This window comes from Prosopis cineraria, unplaced genomic scaffold (genome assembly GCF_029017545.1).
Source record: "Prosopis cineraria cultivar Desert tree isolate PC_DT_omini unplaced genomic scaffold, ASM2901754v1 PC15, whole genome shotgun sequence".
NCBI classification, from domain to species: Eukaryota; Viridiplantae; Streptophyta; class Magnoliopsida; order Fabales; family Fabaceae; genus Prosopis; species Prosopis cineraria.
The window spans coordinates 1,592,003-1,613,178 of NW_026555346.1; the positions used below are offsets into that span (position 1 = coordinate 1,592,003).

The 21,176-nt window shown below is 36.3% G+C and overlaps 3 protein-coding genes across 4 annotated transcripts; 2 read left to right on the forward strand and 1 right to left on the reverse strand.

Annotated features, from left to right (window-relative positions):
• The first annotated feature begins 9,470 nt into the window (after positions 1-9,470).
• LOC129294778 (uncharacterized) lies at positions 9,471-10,605 on the forward strand. The gene has a single exon (XM_054933264.1). It carries the CDS (start codon positions 9,851-9,853, stop codon positions 10,286-10,288), a length of 438 nt encoding a protein of 145 aa, XP_054789239.1. The 5' UTR covers positions 9,471-9,850; the 3' UTR covers positions 10,289-10,605.
• A 3,441-nt stretch (positions 10,606-14,046) lies between these two features.
• On the forward strand, positions 14,047-16,087 carry LOC129294123 (protein IQ-DOMAIN 17-like). The gene is made up of 4 exons (XM_054932260.1): positions 14,047-14,336; positions 14,486-14,773; positions 14,865-15,191; positions 15,290-16,087. Exons 1-4 carry the CDS (start codon positions 14,139-14,141, stop codon positions 15,803-15,805), a joined length of 1,329 nt encoding a protein of 442 aa, XP_054788235.1. The 5' UTR covers positions 14,047-14,138; the 3' UTR covers positions 15,806-16,087.
• A 1,357-nt stretch (positions 16,088-17,444) lies between these two features.
• Positions 17,445-20,577, reverse strand: LOC129294126 (growth-regulating factor 7-like). 2 transcript variants are annotated; one of them, XM_054932265.1, is made up of 4 exons: positions 19,753-20,577; positions 19,407-19,559; positions 18,682-19,081; positions 17,445-18,297 (listed from the first exon to the last, which is right to left on the reverse strand). In XM_054932265.1, the coding sequence occupies exons 1-4, from the start codon at positions 20,063-20,065 to the stop codon at positions 17,799-17,801; spliced, it is 1,365 nt and encodes a 454-aa protein (XP_054788240.1). In that variant the 5' UTR covers positions 20,066-20,577; the 3' UTR covers positions 17,445-17,798. The 2 variants fall into 2 exon arrangements, with proteins under 2 accessions (XP_054788240.1, XP_054788242.1); XM_054932267.1 differs by having other exon boundaries at positions 19,407-19,556; positions 19,753-20,574.
• Between the last annotated feature and the right edge of the window lie 599 nt (positions 20,578-21,176).

Here is a 21,176-nt window from a genome sequence, read left to right on the forward strand (position 1 = left end):
CAAAACTTCCCAAACTCTCACTGGTCCGAAGATACGTGCCTCGTTAGATTCAACTTCGCGGCGTCTCTCGCCTTCTCCATCACTGATTTGATCAAATATTTACTCGCTTACTATATTACTATCATAGTACCAGATATATTATAATTATAACAACGTGTGGAATAATGCCTTCACGCCATTTGAAACGTCGGGACCACGCAGAGAAATTACGCCCAAGTTTTGTTGGGTGTTTGATTCTTGAAGAAGCAACAAGACATCTTAGTGGTGTAGAAACACCAGCCAAGAAATCAAGTCCAGCGAGAGACACTAATTTTTGATAATGTTATGAACTAAACTTTGAATTTTGATACATATACATTTAGTGTTGGCCCATGATTTGACTTTGAATATGAATATAATTGTCTTTAATAAAACATTAGCTATGTACAATGAAAAGTGTAGGTGATCCAAGTGAATAAAATAGATGTGGAGACAAATAGATTGAGGGGCATGGGATTCGGCATGGTTTGAATCTATTTAGGTGTTAATCTATTTGTGTTGATCCTTATTCTCATTGAATTCTAAGTACCCAAAACTCTTATCTGAGGTGGGTATTCAAAATAACTTAAAAATAAAAAGAACGTTGTGACAGAGACTTTTTGCTCAAGTTTGCTGAAATATTTAGAAAAATAAATGTAAGAAGTTATATTCTGAAGATGATACTACGGATAGTGACATTGTCTTTTCCAACATCCAACAAATTAATAATGACTTAAAGCTCCTGTCCAAAACCCTCTACTTGATTAGAAGTGATACTAGTAGTTAAGTCAAATGAAGCCCACTGAAGCATGATTGGGTTAGACTCTATACTAACAGCTTAGTTAACATTAATAGAGTTGTAACTTGTGGAGACATTATTATATGTGACAAAGGAAATTGGATCAAATAATTTTCTAAATTCCTTGGATATCAATCTAACACTTCAGTTGAACTTATGGGAATCCTTGAAGATCTCAACATCTGTTGGAATATGAAATTAGACAAAGTCAATATCCACATGGATTTGATAGAAGTTCTATCAATCATTAACAGCACATACTTTAGAAGTCACCCATTATCTGATATTATCATAAAGATCAAGGAACTCACTATGAGAGACTGGATTGTTATTTCTGATCACATTTACAGAGAAGCTAGTAGATGTGTGGATCTCTTAACCCACCGATCGACACACAACACTTTTGAAGTTATCATTTTTTATGTTCCCTTGATTGACTATACCAACCTCATAATTTTAGATATGACTAAAATATAGTTCCTTTGCATAGCTTTGCCGTAACCTTGTAATCAAAATAGGAGAAATGAACAATGTTATGAGAACCGGACTGGTCATTAAACTGGTCGAGGTAATGATTCACGATTCAATGGTCGAACTGCGGTTTGAATCGTGGTTCAACCGGTCATAAATAAATTAATATATTTAAAATATAAAGGAATAATCACATATAGTAACAAAAATGAATGTCTAAATTTCAAACAAAATAATATACAACAAAAAATATAACATCCATTAATATTACATAATTTTCATCCAAAATATATATAAGTATTTCATAATTCATAATTTATAATTTTAAAATATATACACACATGCATAATTCATAAATATTTTTTGTATTTTTTTATTTCATAATGCTTATTAAGTATAAATATGTATAAATTATAATTTAAAAATATGAATTTAAAATACAAAAAATAAAAAAATAACATAACCGGTTCAACCGATTCTTACCCAGTTTTGGCCGGTTTTTGGTTGATTCTGCCTATTTTCGACCGGTTTTTGAAATTTTTGATTTTTGGTGATAACCGAATCAGACTGGGGACTGGTTACCGGTTGAACTGGCTGGTCTGGTCTGATTTTAATAACAGTGAAAACGAATTATGATCCTTTTCCAGTTTGAAAATGATTGTCACGGATTACTGCCAGCCACATTCCTCCACTCAAAATCAATGTCCGTTGGCCTTTATTGTTTTACACCTTCCCCATCCCAGCGAGGTATGTGTCGGCTTCTGCCTCAGCTCGCATGAAATCTAAAACTATGTTTCTGTTTCCACTAAATCCATGAAAACTTACATTCGAAGAGATTTGCTTTCTTAAATTAATTTAATGGTTGAGTGCTGTTATTGTTTTAATATTTTTCTTCCAATAAATAGTTAACTCGTGGTTTTCAATTTTACATGAACCCATTTTGGAAGGGATTGAACTTTGTTATGCACAAAAGAAAAAGGGAAGAGATATTAATTAGTAATATAATGTATGTAGTGCATTTGTGGGTGCAGATTCGTTTTGCTGGTGAAGAGTTGGGAGGTAGAGTTGAAACGAGAAGGGACGTGGGAAGAAGACAAGGGAATGGAAATAGATCTCACGTTTTTTATTTTTTATATAATTTATGTTGTTGTCAAGGAGCATATTATACGCATTTTTATCTTCTATATATCCTTTTTAATTTTTTTAAAAAAGATGCATAAAAAACAGTACACTAGGTCTGAGACGTGAGTTTTGGTCGAAAACTGAAGCACATGAACATTCGATCCCCAGAAGAAGTAACTGTGGCAACTGGCAAGATATCCTCTCCTTGTTTGCAAAGTCGAAAGTTGGCATGTACACTTGTGCATTATTTTTAAGAGTTTATGTACTTTTTTTTGTAAAAAAAAAAAAAACCTATCGTTATCTTCTCATTTGGGCCACAACATTTCAATTCTTCACTGCGACTTCGAGCAATCGGGCAATCCGACCTTGGCTGTCCCTGCTTGAAGCCCTTACAAATTTAATAACGTAAGTTTCAGGGCCCGGCCCATTATTTTCGGACCTGAGAAACGTGGGCTTCTCTTGTTCTTTACCTGATATTATTGTGCTTATTGTACAAAGGGCAAAAAAAAAAAAAGGAACTATTGAGTTTAGTTAGGAAATTATTTTGTTAATTGAGATTGAGTTTGCTTAAAAGAAATGAAGACACGGCTGAGAGCAGAGAGGGAAGAACGAGAAGGATAAGACTAATCAAATGGAATTATGAAATTGATTAAAGCAATGTTTGGGTGGAGTGGAGGGGTTCTACCCTCCCATTATTTGGTTTGGAAAAGTGTCGAGGAGGAGAGGATCCCTCCAAATTGAGGGCTTGGCTTCTTTTCATTTTTTATTCTCTTCACTTTCTCTCCACTTTTCATCTCAACCGTCAGATTTATTTTTGAACGGTTGAGATTTGATGTTTCATAAAATTATTATTAAAATATAAAATTTTATAAAAAATGAATATAATAATAATTTTATGAAACATCAAATCTCAACCGTTCAAAAATGAATCTAACGATTGAGATGGAAAATGGAGAGGAAGTGGAGAAAGAAAAAAATGAAGAGAAGCTGGGTCCTCAAATTGAAGGGATTGGGAGGGAAGCGTATGGCTTGTTGCACAATAACTAATATATCTTTTCTTTTAATTGTTACTTTTTATCTTTTTAAATAAATTTAGTAATGATATATTTTTAATAATATATTTAATAATGATAATTACTCTATATATTTATAATTACATGTAAAAAAATATTTAGTGCTATATTATATTAGAAAAATAATTTTAATAGTACGAGGATAAAACTGTCTATATATAATTACCTTTTTTCTCCTCTTCTTTGAAACTAAATAAGGTAACATTAAAACTCTTTCCTTAAACCAAACAGGTCCTAAATAAAAGTGAGGAGATAGAGAGAGGAACCATGCAGTAAGATATGCCCAACAAGACCAAATGTTTGTTTGATTATGTTTTTTTTTTTATGTTCTTGAAACAATTCTATAAAATAGTAGGTTCTTTAGGACAATTTTTAGGGGAAAAAACTTGTTTGGATCACTATCTTGAAAAACATAGTAAGATAAAAAGTGAAAGAATAGTTTAACTTATCAAGGGTAAAAATATTAATTTGGCCACTAACTATTTTTTCAAGAGTATTGGATAGCTTATATTATCAGACGGTGTGAAATAAATCCTAAACTTTAAAAAACAAAGCATTTAATAGCCCACTGTTAATTTCACTTGACAGATGTTTTGTGGGGCTCAAAAATGACATGTGACACTCCACCTCAGTGCATGTAAAGATGCAATTTTAGCCACAGACTATTTTTCGACAAGCACTGGGGTAGCTTCTATTATTAAAAAAAAAAGATCATACAACACTTTTCTATTAATTTTAACCAAATACTCTTTATTTTAAAACTTATGAGACCCACAACACGCAATCTCTTAAATCTTCTTGTCTTTGTCCTATATCTAAGTTTGAGAAGAAGATGTTCAAAAAGTTTTTATTTGAAGACATTTACGAGGATGATGCCAACAAAGTAGAAAAATAATTTATGGCTAAATTAAACTAGAATCAAGCTTTTCTCATACATAGTAAAATGAAATTTCCACTTCATCGACATCACCACTGTAAATGTCTTCAGATAATAATTCTTTGAGCTTTTTTTCTTGAGCTGAGACAAGAATAAAAACAATAAAATTAAAGAGATTTAAATGTTGTGAGTCTCATAATGTTCGTCGAGTGAAATTAACAATAGGTTATTAGATGCTTCGATTTGAAAGTTGAGAATTTATTTTATATTACCTGATAGGATAAGTTACCTAGTACTTTTAAAAAAAATAGTTAGTAGCCAAACTTGCCACTTTACCCATTTATTAGTAAAATTATTATTAATGAAAATGTGTTTTTTATGCCTTTTTCTCTAATTTTGCAGAATAAAAAATTAACAAAACATCTAAAAGATATTATATTTTTAGTTTCCCAGAATAATTTTTATTTTTTTTTGTTTTTCACTTTTTATAATAAATAATAGAAAACACATTTTGAAATGAGATTTTCATTTGTGTGTTTTCAAAATTAAAAAATATTTTGAAACCCAAAAGGCCGCTAAAACACGAAGGCTGTTGCTTGTTTGATTCAGATTCAGTAACCTTCTTGTAAAACATACGAGTTAATGGTATATTACAAGCACGTGCATTGCACGGGGATGCTAAAACGCAAGCACATAACTGTTGAGAGGGCAATTAAAAGAATGGTAATAGTAAATATTGAACGCATGGGAAGGTTTGCCGTCGTTTAATTTTCAGAGTTGAATCACTGTGGAGAATCAATTTTGGAACGGGGGAGTGAATAGAGTTGAAAATATGAGTGAATTTAGTTTTTATGAGCTTGACTCTTAAGGACTTAAATCCTAAAACTCGATTTCCAATTTTAAATATTATTTTTTAAGCCCGACTCTTATATGAAGGGCTTAGGGTCGGGCCTGCAAGTCTTTTTTTAAAAAAAATAAAAAAATAAAAATAAAATTAAACATTATAAATTAATTAAAATATTTTAAATTTTTTAAAAAATAAAATCTTTATAATTTTTTAAAAATTAAATAACACACATTTAGAAGTTTAATAATAAAATTTAAATCTTAATTAAAAATAATTTATTTTTTATAAATACACAAACATAATAATTATAGAAAAATAAAAAATATCAAGAATTTTATACCATACACTGATATTTATTAAATTAATTTTAAAATAAATTAAAATTAATAATAATATAATGCGTGTAGGATCAGGTGAGCAGGTCATTGGCTTCAAATATGTATTCCACCAAAGAAAATAATAATAATAATAATAATATAACAGGGCTTGAAGGGCTGCCCGAACCCGAACTTTTTTTTACAGGATTTATCAGGATCAAGCCCTCAAGCTCGATTACTTTAAAAAAATTTATTTTTAAAACCCGAACTTTTATTTAAACAGGACCTTCAAACTCAATTCTTCAAACTCCACTCTTATTTTTGGCTCCAGAAATGAAAGGCATTTTGACTTTTCCAATGAGTTCAATTTACACCCGCTGTCTCGGTATTTTATATGCCGGGACTTATTTCAATTATAAATGTGAACGTGTAGTATATCCCTCAGGCTAGACCCCTCTAACAATCCACCCCCCGCCCCACTCCTCACGCCCTTTCATCTTTTTATTTCTATTTTGTGTTCTTTTCTTCTTTACAACAACTTTGTCTTCTTTCCACGCAGCCCCGTCTCTTTTTATATATTTATTCTTTTATTGGAATATCTAATGTGCCAATGTTCAATCGAATCCGATCCATTTGAGATCAGAATATGATGTCATAATTTTTTTTATTTTTTTTAAAAAGGCCGGACATTGGAGGGGTGGGTGTGCAGGACGGATAAGACCAAAAAAAGGCGGACCCTCCCCCATTGTCCACATCAAAGCAAAGAAGCGGTTGGATGTTGACTCCTCAATCCCTATTTTCCTTAAGAGCACTATTTATAAATTTACGTTTCTTTCTTTTTTTTTTGATGAAATATAAATTTATGTTTTCTGACTCGACAACAAATTTATAATAGCCCCCGCAATCCCTAATCCATATAGATCTGGGCTTTTCATCCAGAAGAACAAAACAGTCCCTTGAGCACGCACTCTTCGGCGGCTTCGTATAATCACTGTCTTATTATGTCCAATTGGTTTCCACTGGTGTTACATTAAATGGGATCAGATCATATGTTCACGAGTGATCAATTTGAAAAATAAAGTCGATGTCACAAAATTTTTTGATCCAATCGAGCAATTTTGGAGGAGACAAGTAATCAGGGAGTCAACAAAGTGGAGCAATTATAGTGGGCAATGAAAAGGGGCATGCGGTGGATTGAGAAGATCTTTGTCTGCTCTCTTTTCAAAGGGAGACAAGGACATCCGATAAGTAGGGCCCACTGCAGCCTACAAGCACTTAAAACCGGACAAAGCGTTTCCTTACATTATTATTCAGGGAAATCACAATGAAAAACCCCTAGAGCATGTTATTTACAGAAAAGGATCAAATAATTTTAAATTTATTCTGCTGGATCAAGAGACTAAAATATAATTAAATTTTAACATAAAAGAATAAAATTATTTCTCATTTTTTTATAAAAAAATTCTCCTCACTATCACTAAATTAATTTTTTTAAGGTGATGAAGGAGAAGTTTGAACTCACATCTTTTTAGTAACCAAAAAAATAATTAGCCATCGGGCTAGCAATTTTTTTAATTATATAAAGTAAATCTTTATATATATATATTACTTTATTTTCACTCTCCATACACATCTTTGTTAGAAACTTAATGGTTACTTGTAATTTTATAAGTGGTTACTTATTAAATTAGTAATGAGACTTGTTACAAAATTTAATATGTACTGATTTTTATAAATATTTACTTGCTTTTATTGCCAAAAAGCTTACATGTTAAAAGTTTATGTAAACTTATTATTTTGTTAAAATTTACTTGTCAGGTTATCAAAAGAATTTTTTAAAGCTAATAATGAGATTTGTTATTTCACAAATGATTACTTATTAAATTATCAATGAGAATTTGTTAAATAAATTTAATATGAAATAATTTTTATAAATGTTTACTTATTTTTATTACTAAAATTCTACATGTCAAAATCTTATGTGAATTTGTTATTTTGTTAAAATTTACTTATCAAATTATCGAGAGAACTTTTCAAAGGTAGTAACTATATTTGTCATTTCACAAATAGTTATTTGTTAAATTATCAATAGAAAATTATTAAAAAAATTTAATATGGAGTAATTTTTATAAATGTTTAATTATTTTTATTACCAAAAGCTTACATGTTAAAAATTTATATGAACTTGTTATATTACTAAAATTTACTTATCAAATTATTAGGAGAAATTTTCAAAGCCAGCAATGGGACTTATTATTTCATAAATAATTATTTGTTAAATTATCAATAGTAACTTGTTTGTTAAATTATCAAGAGAAATTTTTAAAGTTTATAACGAGACTTATCATTTCACAAATGATTACCTATTAAATTACTAATGAGGATTTATCATTCTTGATAATTAAAACAAGTAAACATTTATAAAAATTAATGCATATTAAATTTTTTAACAAGTTCTATTAGTAATTTAATAAGTAGCCATTTATATAATAATAAGTAATCGTTAAGTTTTTGATAAGTATTAACATGAAAAAGTGAAAATAGAGTTAAATAAATATATATATATATATATATATTTGTATTATATAATTGAGAGAAATTATTAGTCTAATAATTAATTATCTTTTTGGTGAATGGAGGATGTGAGATCAAAATTCGCTCACCACCTTAAAAAAAAAAAATTAATTTGTTTGACCCACGTCGAAGCTGTGGTAGCTAATATAGCAAGATGGTTTGGTTGCTGAGAGTGAGGAGTTTTTTTTTTTTTTTTCAAAAATGAAAGATAATTTTATTTTTTTACACTAAAATTTAATTATATTTTGATCTATTTATCGTGCAATCATTTACTCCTTTTTGCAAATAACATGATCTAGAGATCCTTCTTTATGATTTTTCCTATCATTTATAGCTCGTGCATAATTACTTGATATATATTTAAAGATCTTATATTGACATGCTGCCCAGGACACTGACCCCTGGGCAAGATCAGCGTTCGATATGGATGAATTCCTACCCAAATAACGCAACCCCCACAAAAAAAATTGCAGCATTAGTGTACGGCCTTTGCCCCAAGTCACGTGTCCACTTTATCATATGACTTATTTTAGGGGCGCTTTGTTCTAGTTTTTGTTTGTGTGTCAGTAAGACATGTTCCACGTTGCTCACACAAGAAGAGTTCCAGGAAGATAAATATCAAAAACTGGAAGTTAGAATTAAGGACGATGTCCTTGAACATGACTCGAGAGATATTTTCTATATGATTTTCCAATACGCTTGACCATTCTATGAGATACTTCAAGGGACAATGGCACTAAACAATGTTACAGGTGGGAGGACGTTTTCATTGTAGTTTGGCCGTAGTTGTTGAACCCCACTACTATATTCAGTCTCAAACCCCAGTGACGTTTAAATAAGGGGACTCCTTGCAAAATTTTGATTTTGCTTCCCTCACTTTTCGCTGCCCTGTTCAATCACGCTCCCTTTATTTTTTATGCTATCAATGATAATTATATTCTCTCCCATAAACTATCCTAAACCGTAACACTACGCACTTTGTACTTGACACGAACAGCCAAAAATAGCAGTTAGCAGCTCCACGAGTTTAACTTTTTAGCCCCAAACAAAAGAATAATGGAAGTTAATAATCAGTGGCACCGTCTAATCTTTCTTCACTTCTGCTTATACATTCCCCGTACCGGCCAAGTCTTGCAAGCTAACGCCACATTATCCTTTGACGTCACCGAACCCATAACGGTGATGCAATCTGAGAGGGGAAAGCAAGGGCACGAAAATGCGAGGGTGCTTCTTGATGTAATAGTGTGCAGCTGCCAAGCGCACCATTGCATGCCATTTGTGCCATTAATATCTAGGGCACATTATACGAGAGTATAAAGATTATATTTTCAGTAGAGTTTAAAATGTAGTATGTAACATGATGAAGAGAAAAAGAGAGCGACTGCACAAAGGGGCTTAAAAGAGGAATGCAATTGCACCACGTTCCACTAACCGACCACCGTGCAGTGTGCTTGTTACCAAACCTTTCATTTTCCATTCACAACACAAAAATCTATCATTCATGATCATGGCTCACCCCGGCTCAGCTTTTTGGTCCACTCGACACGAAACAACCCCATCCGCCGTCCCCACACCGAATTAACATACAGGGACACACCTCTTGGTCACTGTATGTTATATATATATCTCGTTTCCATACCTCTTGACGCAATTCCCTCCGCTCTCTCTTCTCACCCTGTTTCTCTGCGTCCTCTGTAGCCATCTCCCAACTCATCTTCTCCATCTCCTTCAGTTGCTTCACTTCAAATCAAAATGGGTAATTGCCTTGCCCTTTGCGACCCCTGCTCTGGCTCTGCTTTGGCCCAGCAGGGTACAATCGTCAGGGTAACCAAACCCGACGGAAAGATACTTGAATTCAGAACTCCCGTTGTTGTGAGGCAGATCCTGGAAGATTTTCCTGCTCTGATCCTTTGTGTGTCGAAGGAAGCCTCGGATCCTCTCTCCCCGGATCACGAATTGAAGGCTGGAAGGTTGTATTACTTGCTTCCAAATCTTTCTTCTCCTGGAAACACGAACGCAGGTAGTGGGATGAAAAGGGTCAAAATCGTTATCACGAAGCAGCAGCTCGAGCAGTTGGTCGCAAAACAGATTTCCTTAGAGGACGTACTGTCCGACGTCCAAAGCAGGACTCTTGATTTACCATGCAGTTGGAGACCACAACTGGATTCCATACCTGAAGGAAATGAGTAACATAAATATATCAAAACAAATCAAATACTTTTTTGTTCTTGGTTTCCTTTTTTGGCTGTTCGGTATTGAACCTTTTCTTCTGCTCCTTCCTTTCTTTGTTTCTGTTTGTGACGGTTAATGTAATACTTTGGGTTGTTTAGTGGCATTGACGAAGAAGGGAGGAAGGGAAAGGAAAACATGGAACCTTGTGTATGTATGTGTGAATCAAACATGGAGCCATGCTTTCGACCGCCCTGCAGCTGTTAGGTTTGTGATTCATAACTAACAGATGTATAAATGAAGGGCACAAGATTACAAATTCACAACTCTTCAACCTATGGAATTAATCTTTTTTTTTTTTCTTATCATAATAATCGTACAAGTCCCTCCTATCATCAGTAATGATCCAACACCTAGAATTTGTCCATTCACGAGCCTGAATGAATCACTTGGATTATTTTCTCAAGGAAAGCATTTTTCCCCCTGACTCGGGTAAGCTTTTGGGGGAGGGTTTGGGCTGACTTGTCCCGGATTATTATTTCCATTTCTGTTTCTGGGCGTTTTGATTGAAAACTCGAGTTTTGGAGGGAGGCAGTTATTCAATTTAACTAACAGCAGAACAAAAATTCATGCAGCCACAGGACTACAGGAGTCAGGAGATGATAATAACAAGTAATTACAAACATAAAACCGAGCAGTATGCATCCAAAGGGAATAACTTGTGACGGAAGAAAACAATAAAAACCTACTGTTTTTCGTTACTATTTACCTGAATTAATGCCAAACTTGGTTGCGAATGCGAAGTAAGTCTATCGTCTTGTTCCTCAGAAACAATTAGGAATAAAAAGTGCAGATTGTTGGTGGGGCGACGGTGGAATGGGTGACAATGACAACTACTACACTGTTATTTTATTGCTGTCTCAGGGAGAGCCATTATTGCAGTATTTTTTGAAGGAGTATGACAAAAGATCCGTGCGTCACTTTAATTATGTGAAAAAATTACAAATTTCAATTGCTGGCAAAGTATAAGTTTTCGAACACTCACCATGAAACTTGGAGAACAGTCCAAGCTGCTCTGCTGACCTTTTTTTCTAGCGTGAATAGTGGAAATGGAGAAATTGTGAAATAATGGCATGGGTACAAGAGTTTAACATAGATGTTATTTCCTGACTTTGTCAGTGCATAGAATGAATATTTGACATGGAAAGTTGTCGACGCTTTGGACAATTAATCATCCCTGCGACTGTGACATACCAAAGATCATTTGGGCTTCAAGCTTGGCAATGCCCTGCCTTCGGAGATAAACTTGCGTGGTTGCACGATACAAGTATTTTCGCGTGGAGCGGAAATATGAGAATGAGGTAGCGGTTTCGGGGCGCTATTAAATTTGATTGGGATAAAAATGATTTCGCGTAATCAATTAAGGTATTCGTTTAATAATCATATCGAAGGAGGTTGTAATTGACTCTTGACTCACCATGCATGCAAATGTGTGAGCGAGTGGCATAATGGCATTAACAACGCCATTCTTAATGCTTTTGGCGGTTATGCGCTCTCTATCAGCCATGATCATGTCACGCATTATATATCATCATTAAATGTTTAACACTCGACGCATATGCAAATGCAAACTGGTCCGTGGTCCCAACAAACTACCCTTTTTTTTTAATTAAAAAAAAAAAACACCTACTTGACGGTCCAGCTTTTATCTTTACGGCCCAGCTCCCATGCTCGGGGAAGGGAACAGGTTATAATCTCCCACGGATTATGATGATATAAAAGTAAGTTTAGAATTTAACATAAATCGCCTAAAAATCCCAGGTAACCAGCGGACTTCTAGCTAGTTATTAGTATTACATTATAATAAGTAGGGATCAATCATGCACGGATCGTTACCCTTATGATCTGTCTATTCCTTCATCTCTTTGATTGGTGGAAGTCGGCATTTGGCACTTCGTGCAAGATTAACGTTCTCTAATGGCGTGATTGGCTTGTCAGGCGAATCATGATTATCACTTCAATTAACTGATTAATTTTGGCGCTGGTTCAGCAGTACGCACATGTGTGGAATTTTCTATACTGTATAACTAGAGTCACCACAATTTATTCTTATGCCGAAAGTGACGTTTAGTCCTCCCCCCCCCCCCTTCAAAAGGAAGTGTCCTGATGAGAAGAAGGGTGTTACTGGGCGTATCCTTGCCTAGAGTTTAACGTCAATTATTTTTCTCAAGTAGTTATCTGGTTAAGTTGATTTTTTAAAACACTTTAATGGCCGCATATAATTATTCTCGACTAAACACTACTTTCTAGAATTGTTTTAAAAATTAATCAAAACCACGTGTTTGAATTTTATTATTGTACCTGGTTGAACGTCTAGTTCGATAACAAGAGCCTCAGGAATTTGATTTTTCATGCATAATGGACGAATAGCTATTACTGGTTAGTATTAGTATATATAAAAATTCGAATATTTTCCAATAAGTTGATCATAAATCATCTTTCAAGCAATACAATACAAACAGTAAAATGATTGCATCAGCAACCAGTGGACTTAGTTGGATTAGTGCCCCGTCACCTATAAAAGCGTTAATTTGTAGAAGCTGAAGGCACTTGCAATCCACACACACAGTTCTGCTGTCTTTCCAATTCCCATCAAAGCAGTGACGACCAAAGTGGATAAAAGAGAAGGACACTTCATTCAAACTTGAACGACATAAACATGCTGGCGTCTTTGAGAAGCATATATATCGTCAGCCATTGTTTTCCATGGTCATTTTCTTTAAGGTTGCATGTTCAGTAATTTAGATTAATTTCATTCAGTTTATATATCGGTGTATTATGTTATACTTAAGAAAAATATAAAGATTCGACCATGCGGGGCAGCCATATCGTTGCAAAGCTCACGAGTGCAGTTAAAGTGAGGGCGCATACAGTTGAAAATCTGTGAAGAGACAGTAGGATGATATATATGTCAGATTAATAATGTAGCAACCATTTTAGGCTATGGCGGGTTGTAATATTCATACTTGTCTTTCTAGTTGTCATCTTTGCCTCTGAGATTGTCACACTAATGCGCAGCATGAATACTGAAGCCACGACAGAATTTTCCTTAAAGCAAGTCAGAATCATTAAAAATTTCGGTCCTGGCAGCCAAGCATGTAGTCATCTAAAAAGGACGAGAGATATAGCTAAAGACAAACAGACGACAGAATCCAACGAAGTTTGACTGGTTCACTTTCCCACATTCCCTTGTAAGTTGTAAGAGAGTTTGCTTCCCCCATATGAATCCTATTTCAAGTGATTTGCTCAAATAAATTAAATTCTTTGACAATAATCTCATGCCCAGTAGCGCACCAGCACCGGCATTGCAGTTAGATCGATCCTCTCATTTGTGAACTCTTGGCTCAAAATCCCCTCTAGCTTTATATTTGGACTTGGGAGAGCTGAGAAAGCAAGCAGCAGATACTAATTAAAGAAGCCAAAGCTCTAAAATCCTCTTGGTGTTTTCTTTATTGTGGGGGTTGCAGCTTTTGGCAGTATCGAGGGTATTCCCTCTTTATGCTGCCCTCCAAGTGCCTGACCTGACGCCCAACTACATTACCATGCCCCACAAACCACCAAAACAGGAACCATTATTTTTCTGCACACCCCTTAACCTTTTGTGCCTACGTAATTCAGAGCTGTTCCCAAAATGCATGGACTAGCTATGTATCTTTATCCCTCGCTTCCGGAATTCAGACCAGCATGATTTTATTTACAATGACAACACGGCCATGAATGTTACCCCCTCCCCATTTATTTCTCCGTGCATGTTGCATTTACAGATACCACCTACTCACATACAATACTTCCATTCCCAAGATAACTTGACATGCTGCAACATAATTTTTTTTCACTGCTATTGATAGATAGACGCTTTGGTGTGGTGCATATTTTCTTTTTCATGGGGAAGGCAGCAGGAGGCTCATGGCTGGCTACTGTGACAAGGGCATTCAGGTCTCCTACCAAAGAAAAGGACAAGAGAAGCAGGAGGGCAAGAGAAGAGCATGAACAAGAGGACGACAAAAAGGTACCCTCTCAAACACATACTTCATTTAATTTTGAACTTAATTTCTACTTTACAATATGAGTTCACTGTTTTTATTGAACTGAAGGGATAAAAGAAACTATTGAGATGTGCAAACAAAGCATTAATTTTTTTTTTTTGATACTGTGCAGAAGAGGGGAAAACGAAGATGGATCTTCAGAAACCCCTTCGGCCAAGAGACAACAGCCCAACATTGCGAAGAAAGAACCATAACGAGTATAGCTGATGTGATCGCAGCAAGTTGTAATGCAGAGCATATGCATGCAATTGCAGTGGCCATGGCAACCACAGCAGCTGCTGAGGCAGCATTAGCAGCTGCTCAAGCAGCTGTGGAGGTCGTTCGCCTTTCTAAGCCTTCCTTCTTTGTCAGAGAACACCACGCAGCCATTGTAATCCAAACAGTTTTCAGAGGCTACCTGGTAATTAGACAAGAAAATCGCTTGCTACTATCTGAATGAACGCGCATTATATTTGACTAACATCCATGTAATTGCGGTCATGAATAATTAGGCCAGGAGAGCTCTTGGGGCACTTAAAGGATTAGTGAAGCTGCAAGCATTAGTAAGAGGTCATAATGTACGAAAGCGAGCTAAACTAACCCTGAAGTGCATGCAAGCTCTCGTTCGAGTTCAAACTCGTGCATGCCAACAGCGAGCCAAGCGGCTCTCACAACTTGAAAGAGACGCAGATTCCACAGACGAGAGCGGGACAGAGGAAGTGCGGATGCGCTGGGATGACCACCCACGAACAGTGGATAATATTCGAGCTGTGTTACAGCGAGCAAAGGAAGTTTCCTTGAGACGTGAAATGTCCCTGGCTGATGCCTTCTCTCATCAGGTTCGATTCTAGTTCTAGTTTTCATTTCTTGATTTCTATTTTCAGAATTCTCATATGCTCCACGCTAACCACATTTCTGCCATGAATTTTACTTGCAGATATGGACAACTAGTAAAGAAGCATGGGCCAGCGAGGGAGAGGTGGAAGACAGCGACGGGTCCAGGTGGAGGAGAAGGTATAGAGAGAACAGAGGCAGAGCTTCGTGTGATCAAAGAGACCCCATCAAAATAGTTGAAATGGATACATACAGTCCTCACTCTAACACTGTTCCCACTGATAAAGAGAGATCATATTGTGGGTATAAACCACCGAAACTTTCAATGTCTTCGCCTGGGTATAATAAAGCCCACCACGAGATCTCAATGGCCATGACACCACCACCAGTGAAGATGAAGGATGTTGATCAGGTGCATTCAGCTAGTACTTCTCCTCGTGCAAAGTCCAATCTTTTGATGCCAAACTATATGACAGCCACTGCATCTGCTAAGGCTCGGTCTCGCTCACAAAGCGCCCTCAGACACTGGAATTCAACCCCCGAGAAGGAGAAAATGGGATCCATCAAGAAATGCCTTTCATTCCCAGTTCCTTATTCCTGCGATGGTGCTCACACTTGACAATGGAGGCACTTCTTATGCAGGAGTGTCCCATTCCAAATTCCCCAGAATGTACATGCTTATAAAGGTATCCTAGTTTGTTCACAAATCTGAAGAAATGTTGTGTTATTGAGTTCCATTGAACACTAGGCCTACATTTCCTGGGCATATCTTGGTATTAGAATCAAAGCATCTCTAAATCCAAAGCCTAGCAAATTTCAATATTTTTCACGAATATGTACGCATCTGTCTCCTGTTTTGCAAGCTTTCTCTTCAAGCCATGTGTAAGCGCAATCACCAAAGAAAAACTTGATTTACTCAAACGATATCTATCTAGTTTCCTGTGTCCACCGTCCCAGAGCTCAGATCTGTAGAGACATAATGAAATATCATTTTTTTCTACTGCGTGCTCCCACTTATCTCATTTATAACTTATATTTTAAAAAATTTATTTGATCTCATTTATAAGTTATGATATAATTTTTTAAATAATAATTAAAAATTATTTTTAAATTACTCTTATAAAAAAATAATATAACATTACTTTTGAATTTATTATGTACAGACATATTTAAAATTTTATACATTTTTATTCTTTATATTTTTTTTATATTAATATTGATGAGATTAGTAAAAATAACTTATAAAGAATATCAAAAGAGTATTTAACTAGAAACCCCACCCAAAAAAAAAAAAAAAACAAAACAAAAGAACACACATGCTCACAGTTCCTATATAAACATGCCATGCATCCATCGAAACACTTCAAAGCAAGGAACAAGAATCGAATTGGCTATTGCTATTTAAAATCAATCCAGGTGAGATTAAGTGGTACGAATAGGATTATGATTTATGGGGTTCATTTTTTTAAATCCTGCAAAGCACATGACTCAGATTTAATTTTAGATACAATCACATTTATAAATATGAAAATTATATTAAATCTTTAAAAGTACCAAGATATTTGTTTTTTAACGGGACAGAATGAGATTACACTAATAAAGAAATACTCCCTTCAATTTTATTTATAATTTATTTCTATCAATTTTATCAATTGCAAAACAATAAAAGTATAAGAAATAAAAGTAAGTAAAATTTTTAATATAATCCTTATATAAAAAGCAAAAAGTAAATAAATAATATATTATTTTTTTTGTTTTTTACTTTTCAAGAGTAATTTAAAAAATTTAATTTAAAACAAAACAATCTCATTAATTTATAACTTTTAAAATGAATTAAATTATATTTATAAAAAATAATTAATGTATAAGATCGGAGGAGTATGTGCCAATTAAAGATGGATGAAATTTAAAATTTCGTGAGGGGCTACCTTTCATGTTCCCGTTCACATTCTTCTCTTGCAGCCTTTTAGCATATTGCATGGCTAACCTTATATTTGGATTGGTGATCCTGAACAAGTTGTTCATACAATTTTCTACTTGTCTTGAGAAAGATGCTATGAAAAATTTGACATTCACTCTGCCTTTTCCACCTTTTTCCCATTGAAAATGAGCATTCAGTAGATATTAAATGGACGCGACAGTTTGGTAATAATAATATCCAGTCACAGATCAAAAGCAACGTACTAATACCCAATCTTGTTTGATAAAAAAGTTAAGGAGGCGGAAATAAATAGCATTCCGGAAAACGTAAACGCCAGTGGATATAAACAGACGGGCACCCAGAAGCTGCTGAGAATTCATAAAATTACGCTTTAGCAAGCTGATTGCTCTTTTTGATCAAAAAATAAAAAAGAAATTGGGGGCCGGGGAGCGAACGGATAGTCGGCATTGGCTAAGGTCAGGATATAGTATGTCAACGACACGGGACGGCCTTACTCCAACAAGAGAGAGAAAATGTTGCAGAAAATATTCTATTCGCCCAGAAACACAGTCCAAAACCCAAATCCTTTGTGGGGAATATGATATAATGAACAAGGCAATTCGGTGTGACTAAATTTAAAACAAGCAAGGCCACTTCTGATGGAGATGACGCCATCGTTCCCACAGGGCTCTCAAACCTTGCTGGGCCTCAACACTTCCGCAAGTGGGCCCCCAGGTGTTGAGCCTGCCGCCCAGGTTGCAGGGGAATCCATATGGCCCAAGCCCACACGAACAGAACCCGTGCCTTCCTCCACACCCACACTACCCACCGGCAGATCAAGCGAAGAGAGCGATAGCCTATCGTTTGATGCAACAGAGCTCCCTTTGCTGCCATTGATTTGCGCGCTCGACCAAGCATCAATGAAAGCCCTTGGTTTTACCCGCCGAGGATTCTCCAGAGGCACTCCAACAGGGCTGAGGTACAGAGGGGAGCGCTTCTTGTGTTGCTCTACTTCACAGCTGAAAACACCGTTAGGATTCATGTACAGAGGGCCCTTGGAATGAGTACTTGAAATTGAGGCGTCCTTGTTGCAGCAACTTCCCCTATTCGATCCCCGTTTGTTCTGCATCGGCGGATGCCATTGTGGATCCATGGGATTAGGGTCTCCTTTCAGCATCCAGTCCAATCCTCTTCGTCATGCACATTTTCAGGGACACCAGATTAGAAATACAAGGGTCAAATCAATTGGAACTGAACAGAAATCAAACGCAGCTTTTGACGTGACCGTCTTCATACCCCAAAAACAAAAAAGAAAAACCAAAGGAGCATAGACACCAGAACATCAACATGTGCAGTGGCAAAAGAAAACTGCCTCTTAACCAAAAAGATGGATTCAAAACATTGCGTTTATCGCAGATTCGCAGTCATCATAAAAACCTGAGGCTTCTGATTTAAGTTATTTTTGGGTCCGACCAATCAAACAGAAGTATTGTTGCGAAACCTTCTGGGGAGAGAAGTATTAAGAAGCCAACAATAAAGACAGACACTACTTTTAAGTCCAAAATTCTAGTCACCTCGGAACAGAAGCAAGGGAATCAAAATTTGCAGCTTTGACGCCAAGCTTATCTAGAGAAAGGGAAGATCCATAGTGTGGCTGACTGGTGGTGGCAGACGCAAGAAACGGAGGTGAACACCCACCTTTACGGATTGTGGAGTGAGAGATGGCCATGGTAGGAGGAGATAAAGAAGAATAATCATGGCTAGTTCCGTTGATTTGCTGATTATTGTCGGCGGTGGCTTGAATTTCCACAAGCTTTCTTGAACGGGGGCGACCCCTGTGCATATGTCGCTCGCAATACTTGTGGTTAGGGGCCACGTCTTTTGAGCATCTCCATTTTTTCCCATCTGTTCTTCTGCATCTCCCTGGTTCTGCATCACTACTGCTTGAAAACCTTAGATTGAAGCCAGCATCCACTGCTAGCAAGAACAAGCCACAGATATTACATTACGAATTTCAAGAAAAGGGTGAACAGAGAAACCCACATCATCTGCTTCAAGAAAGAAAGCAACATATCATGAAAAACAGTTCAGAGTGTTCCAGACACTGATAGTCTGATACGTGACTATGGGAGACACCGTATATGCAAAAAGAGTGGGATTTTGGCATGGGAAATGGCACAGATTGAAATTTAAAAAAAGGCATGAAAGGCAATGGGTTGATATGTTCCATCTGGCTCTGTGTGAGATTGAAGTGGATAACCATAAGATCAGCTACGAGAGACGAAAGAGGGAGACATACAGGGAGAGCGAGAAGCAGGCACGGGGATGAGCAGATGAGGAGGAACAGGAATAGAAGCCATCATGTACTTGTATATCATAGCTTGTCTTTCAAGCTCCTTCCATTGTGCTTTTGTGAAAGGAAATCCCAGCGAGGCCGCCATCATCCCTCCTGCTATGAACACAACCATTTATCACCCAAATATTTTATTCAGTGTCTTTTTTCTATCTCTCTCTCTCTCTTCTGACCCTCTCTTCTTTTATTATTCTACAATTAACGGCGCAATATCCAGTATATGTTCGCAAGAAACCCCAAATCATAAGCTTTGCAGAGCATTGACTCGAAAGAAAAAACAAAAAACACAAACCTGAGGATTTGAAGGCGGTTGCGGCAGAAACGTGAAAAGGCTGCAAGGGTCTAGCAAGTGCAGCACCAGAAGCAGAAGCGGCATTAAGATAATGGTTTGCATAATTAGTCAGGGACTCACAAGTTTTAGGACCATCACCGTCTCCACCAGAAACAAAGGAGGGACCATATAGTGGAGGATCGTCAACCCTCATTATCATGGTCTTACTAGGGAACGCTTCGAGGTTCTGCTTCTGCGCCGTCACACCCGGCCCAACAACACCATAGCTGCTATTCTTTGCAGCTTCCTTGTCCGAAACGCCAAATTCACCCATATCTCATAGAAGGCACAAAAAAAAAAAAAAAGGAAGAAGAAGAAGGAAATACAGAAAAGACTAATGAAACCACTTTGCCATCCGAAAGAATCTCTTACTTCCACGCCCACTCAGCTCTTAGCTAAACCCAGCTTTTCAGGTGAGCAAGACGCACCTTGCCTTCGGAATTGGATGTCTATCTAACAGTACGTTGCTATGGGAGTATTACCACCCCCCCCCCTGTGTGTGTGTGTGTGTCTATATCCTAGCAGCACTTGTTACTGCATAATGGAGAGAGGCGGGGTGAGGATGCTGCGGGATTTTATGATTGAGTAATGGGTTGCCGCCATTCTCGGCCTTTGATTTGCTTCCATACTTCCAACATTCGCACCACACGCTAGCAGACAAATTAGTAAAAAGTTGCCCCCTTCTCTCTCATCATCATTGTGGTATCTATCATTTTCTGCATGTAAGGCTCCAGATCCTCAATCCTCTATCTTCTTTGTATTTTTCATATGGAAGATAGCAGCGATGTGAGATCAGAGAGGGGACTTGGATTTGGTCACTCTCACCTTACCTATGCCCCGAGGGCCAGCGTTTTCGATGTGTAACGTTACGGCACCTGGGAGGATGGTACTCGTACAAACGCAAAAAGGCTTTACTAACTGCCATCATTAATTATGGATGAATTATTTTACGCGCCTGTATAAATGTTCAAGCCATTCATTGAATTTGCTTTTTTTTTTTCTTTAAATTAATCACAAGAAATTCAACCTTATCACTATGAGAGAAGACCGGGCCTTTCTTTCCATTGATTTCTTTTAATTCCTGCAAAGGATATCCTTTGCAGCTTGCAGTTACACCAAAGTGAAGTACCAACACGCAGTGTCTCCGTTTCTGGGAATCGCTAAAAAATATGATGCACAAAGGTAATATTGCTGCAGCCTTTAATGCTGTGACAAGCTTCAAAAGCTGTGAGCAAACTTCTCAGGAAAGTGCAGCCCACATCCACCTTTATTGCTGTCAAAAATGCGTCCGCTTTAAAGTTTTAGTATGCTATTAGTACGAATTAAAATCTCAAAATCAACCGTTGTGAGTGTGGGAACAAGACATTAATTGCGATCTTTTTCTT

Bases quoted from the DNA above. Each gene is read 5' to 3' on its own strand.
- LOC129294778 (XM_054933264.1), top strand. From the start codon at position 9,851: ATGGGTAATTGCCTTGCCCTTTGCGACCCCTGCTCTGGCTCTGCTTTG.
- LOC129294123 (XM_054932260.1), top strand. From the start codon at position 14,139: ATGCTGCAACATAATTTTTTTTCACTGCTATTGATAGATAGACGCTTT. The intron at 14,337-14,485 runs GTACCCTCTCAA...GATACTGTGCAG, and splicing joins AACAAGAGGACGACAAAAAG to AAGAGGGGAAAACGAAGATG. The intron at 14,774-14,864 runs GTAATTAGACAA...ATGAATAATTAG, and splicing joins CAGTTTTCAGAGGCTACCTG to GCCAGGAGAGCTCTTGGGGC.
- LOC129294126 (XM_054932265.1), bottom strand. From the start codon at position 20,065: ATGGGTGAATTTGGCGTTTCGGACAAGGAAGCTGCAAAGAATAGCAGC. The intron at 19,560-19,752 runs GTTTGTGTTTTT...TTGTGTTCATAG, and splicing joins AACCGCCTTCAAATCCTCAG to CAGGAGGGATGATGGCGGCC. The intron at 18,298-18,681 runs GTGACTAGAATT...TGCATGACGAAG, and splicing joins TCCCTTGCTTCTGTTCCGAG to AGGATTGGACTGGATGCTGA.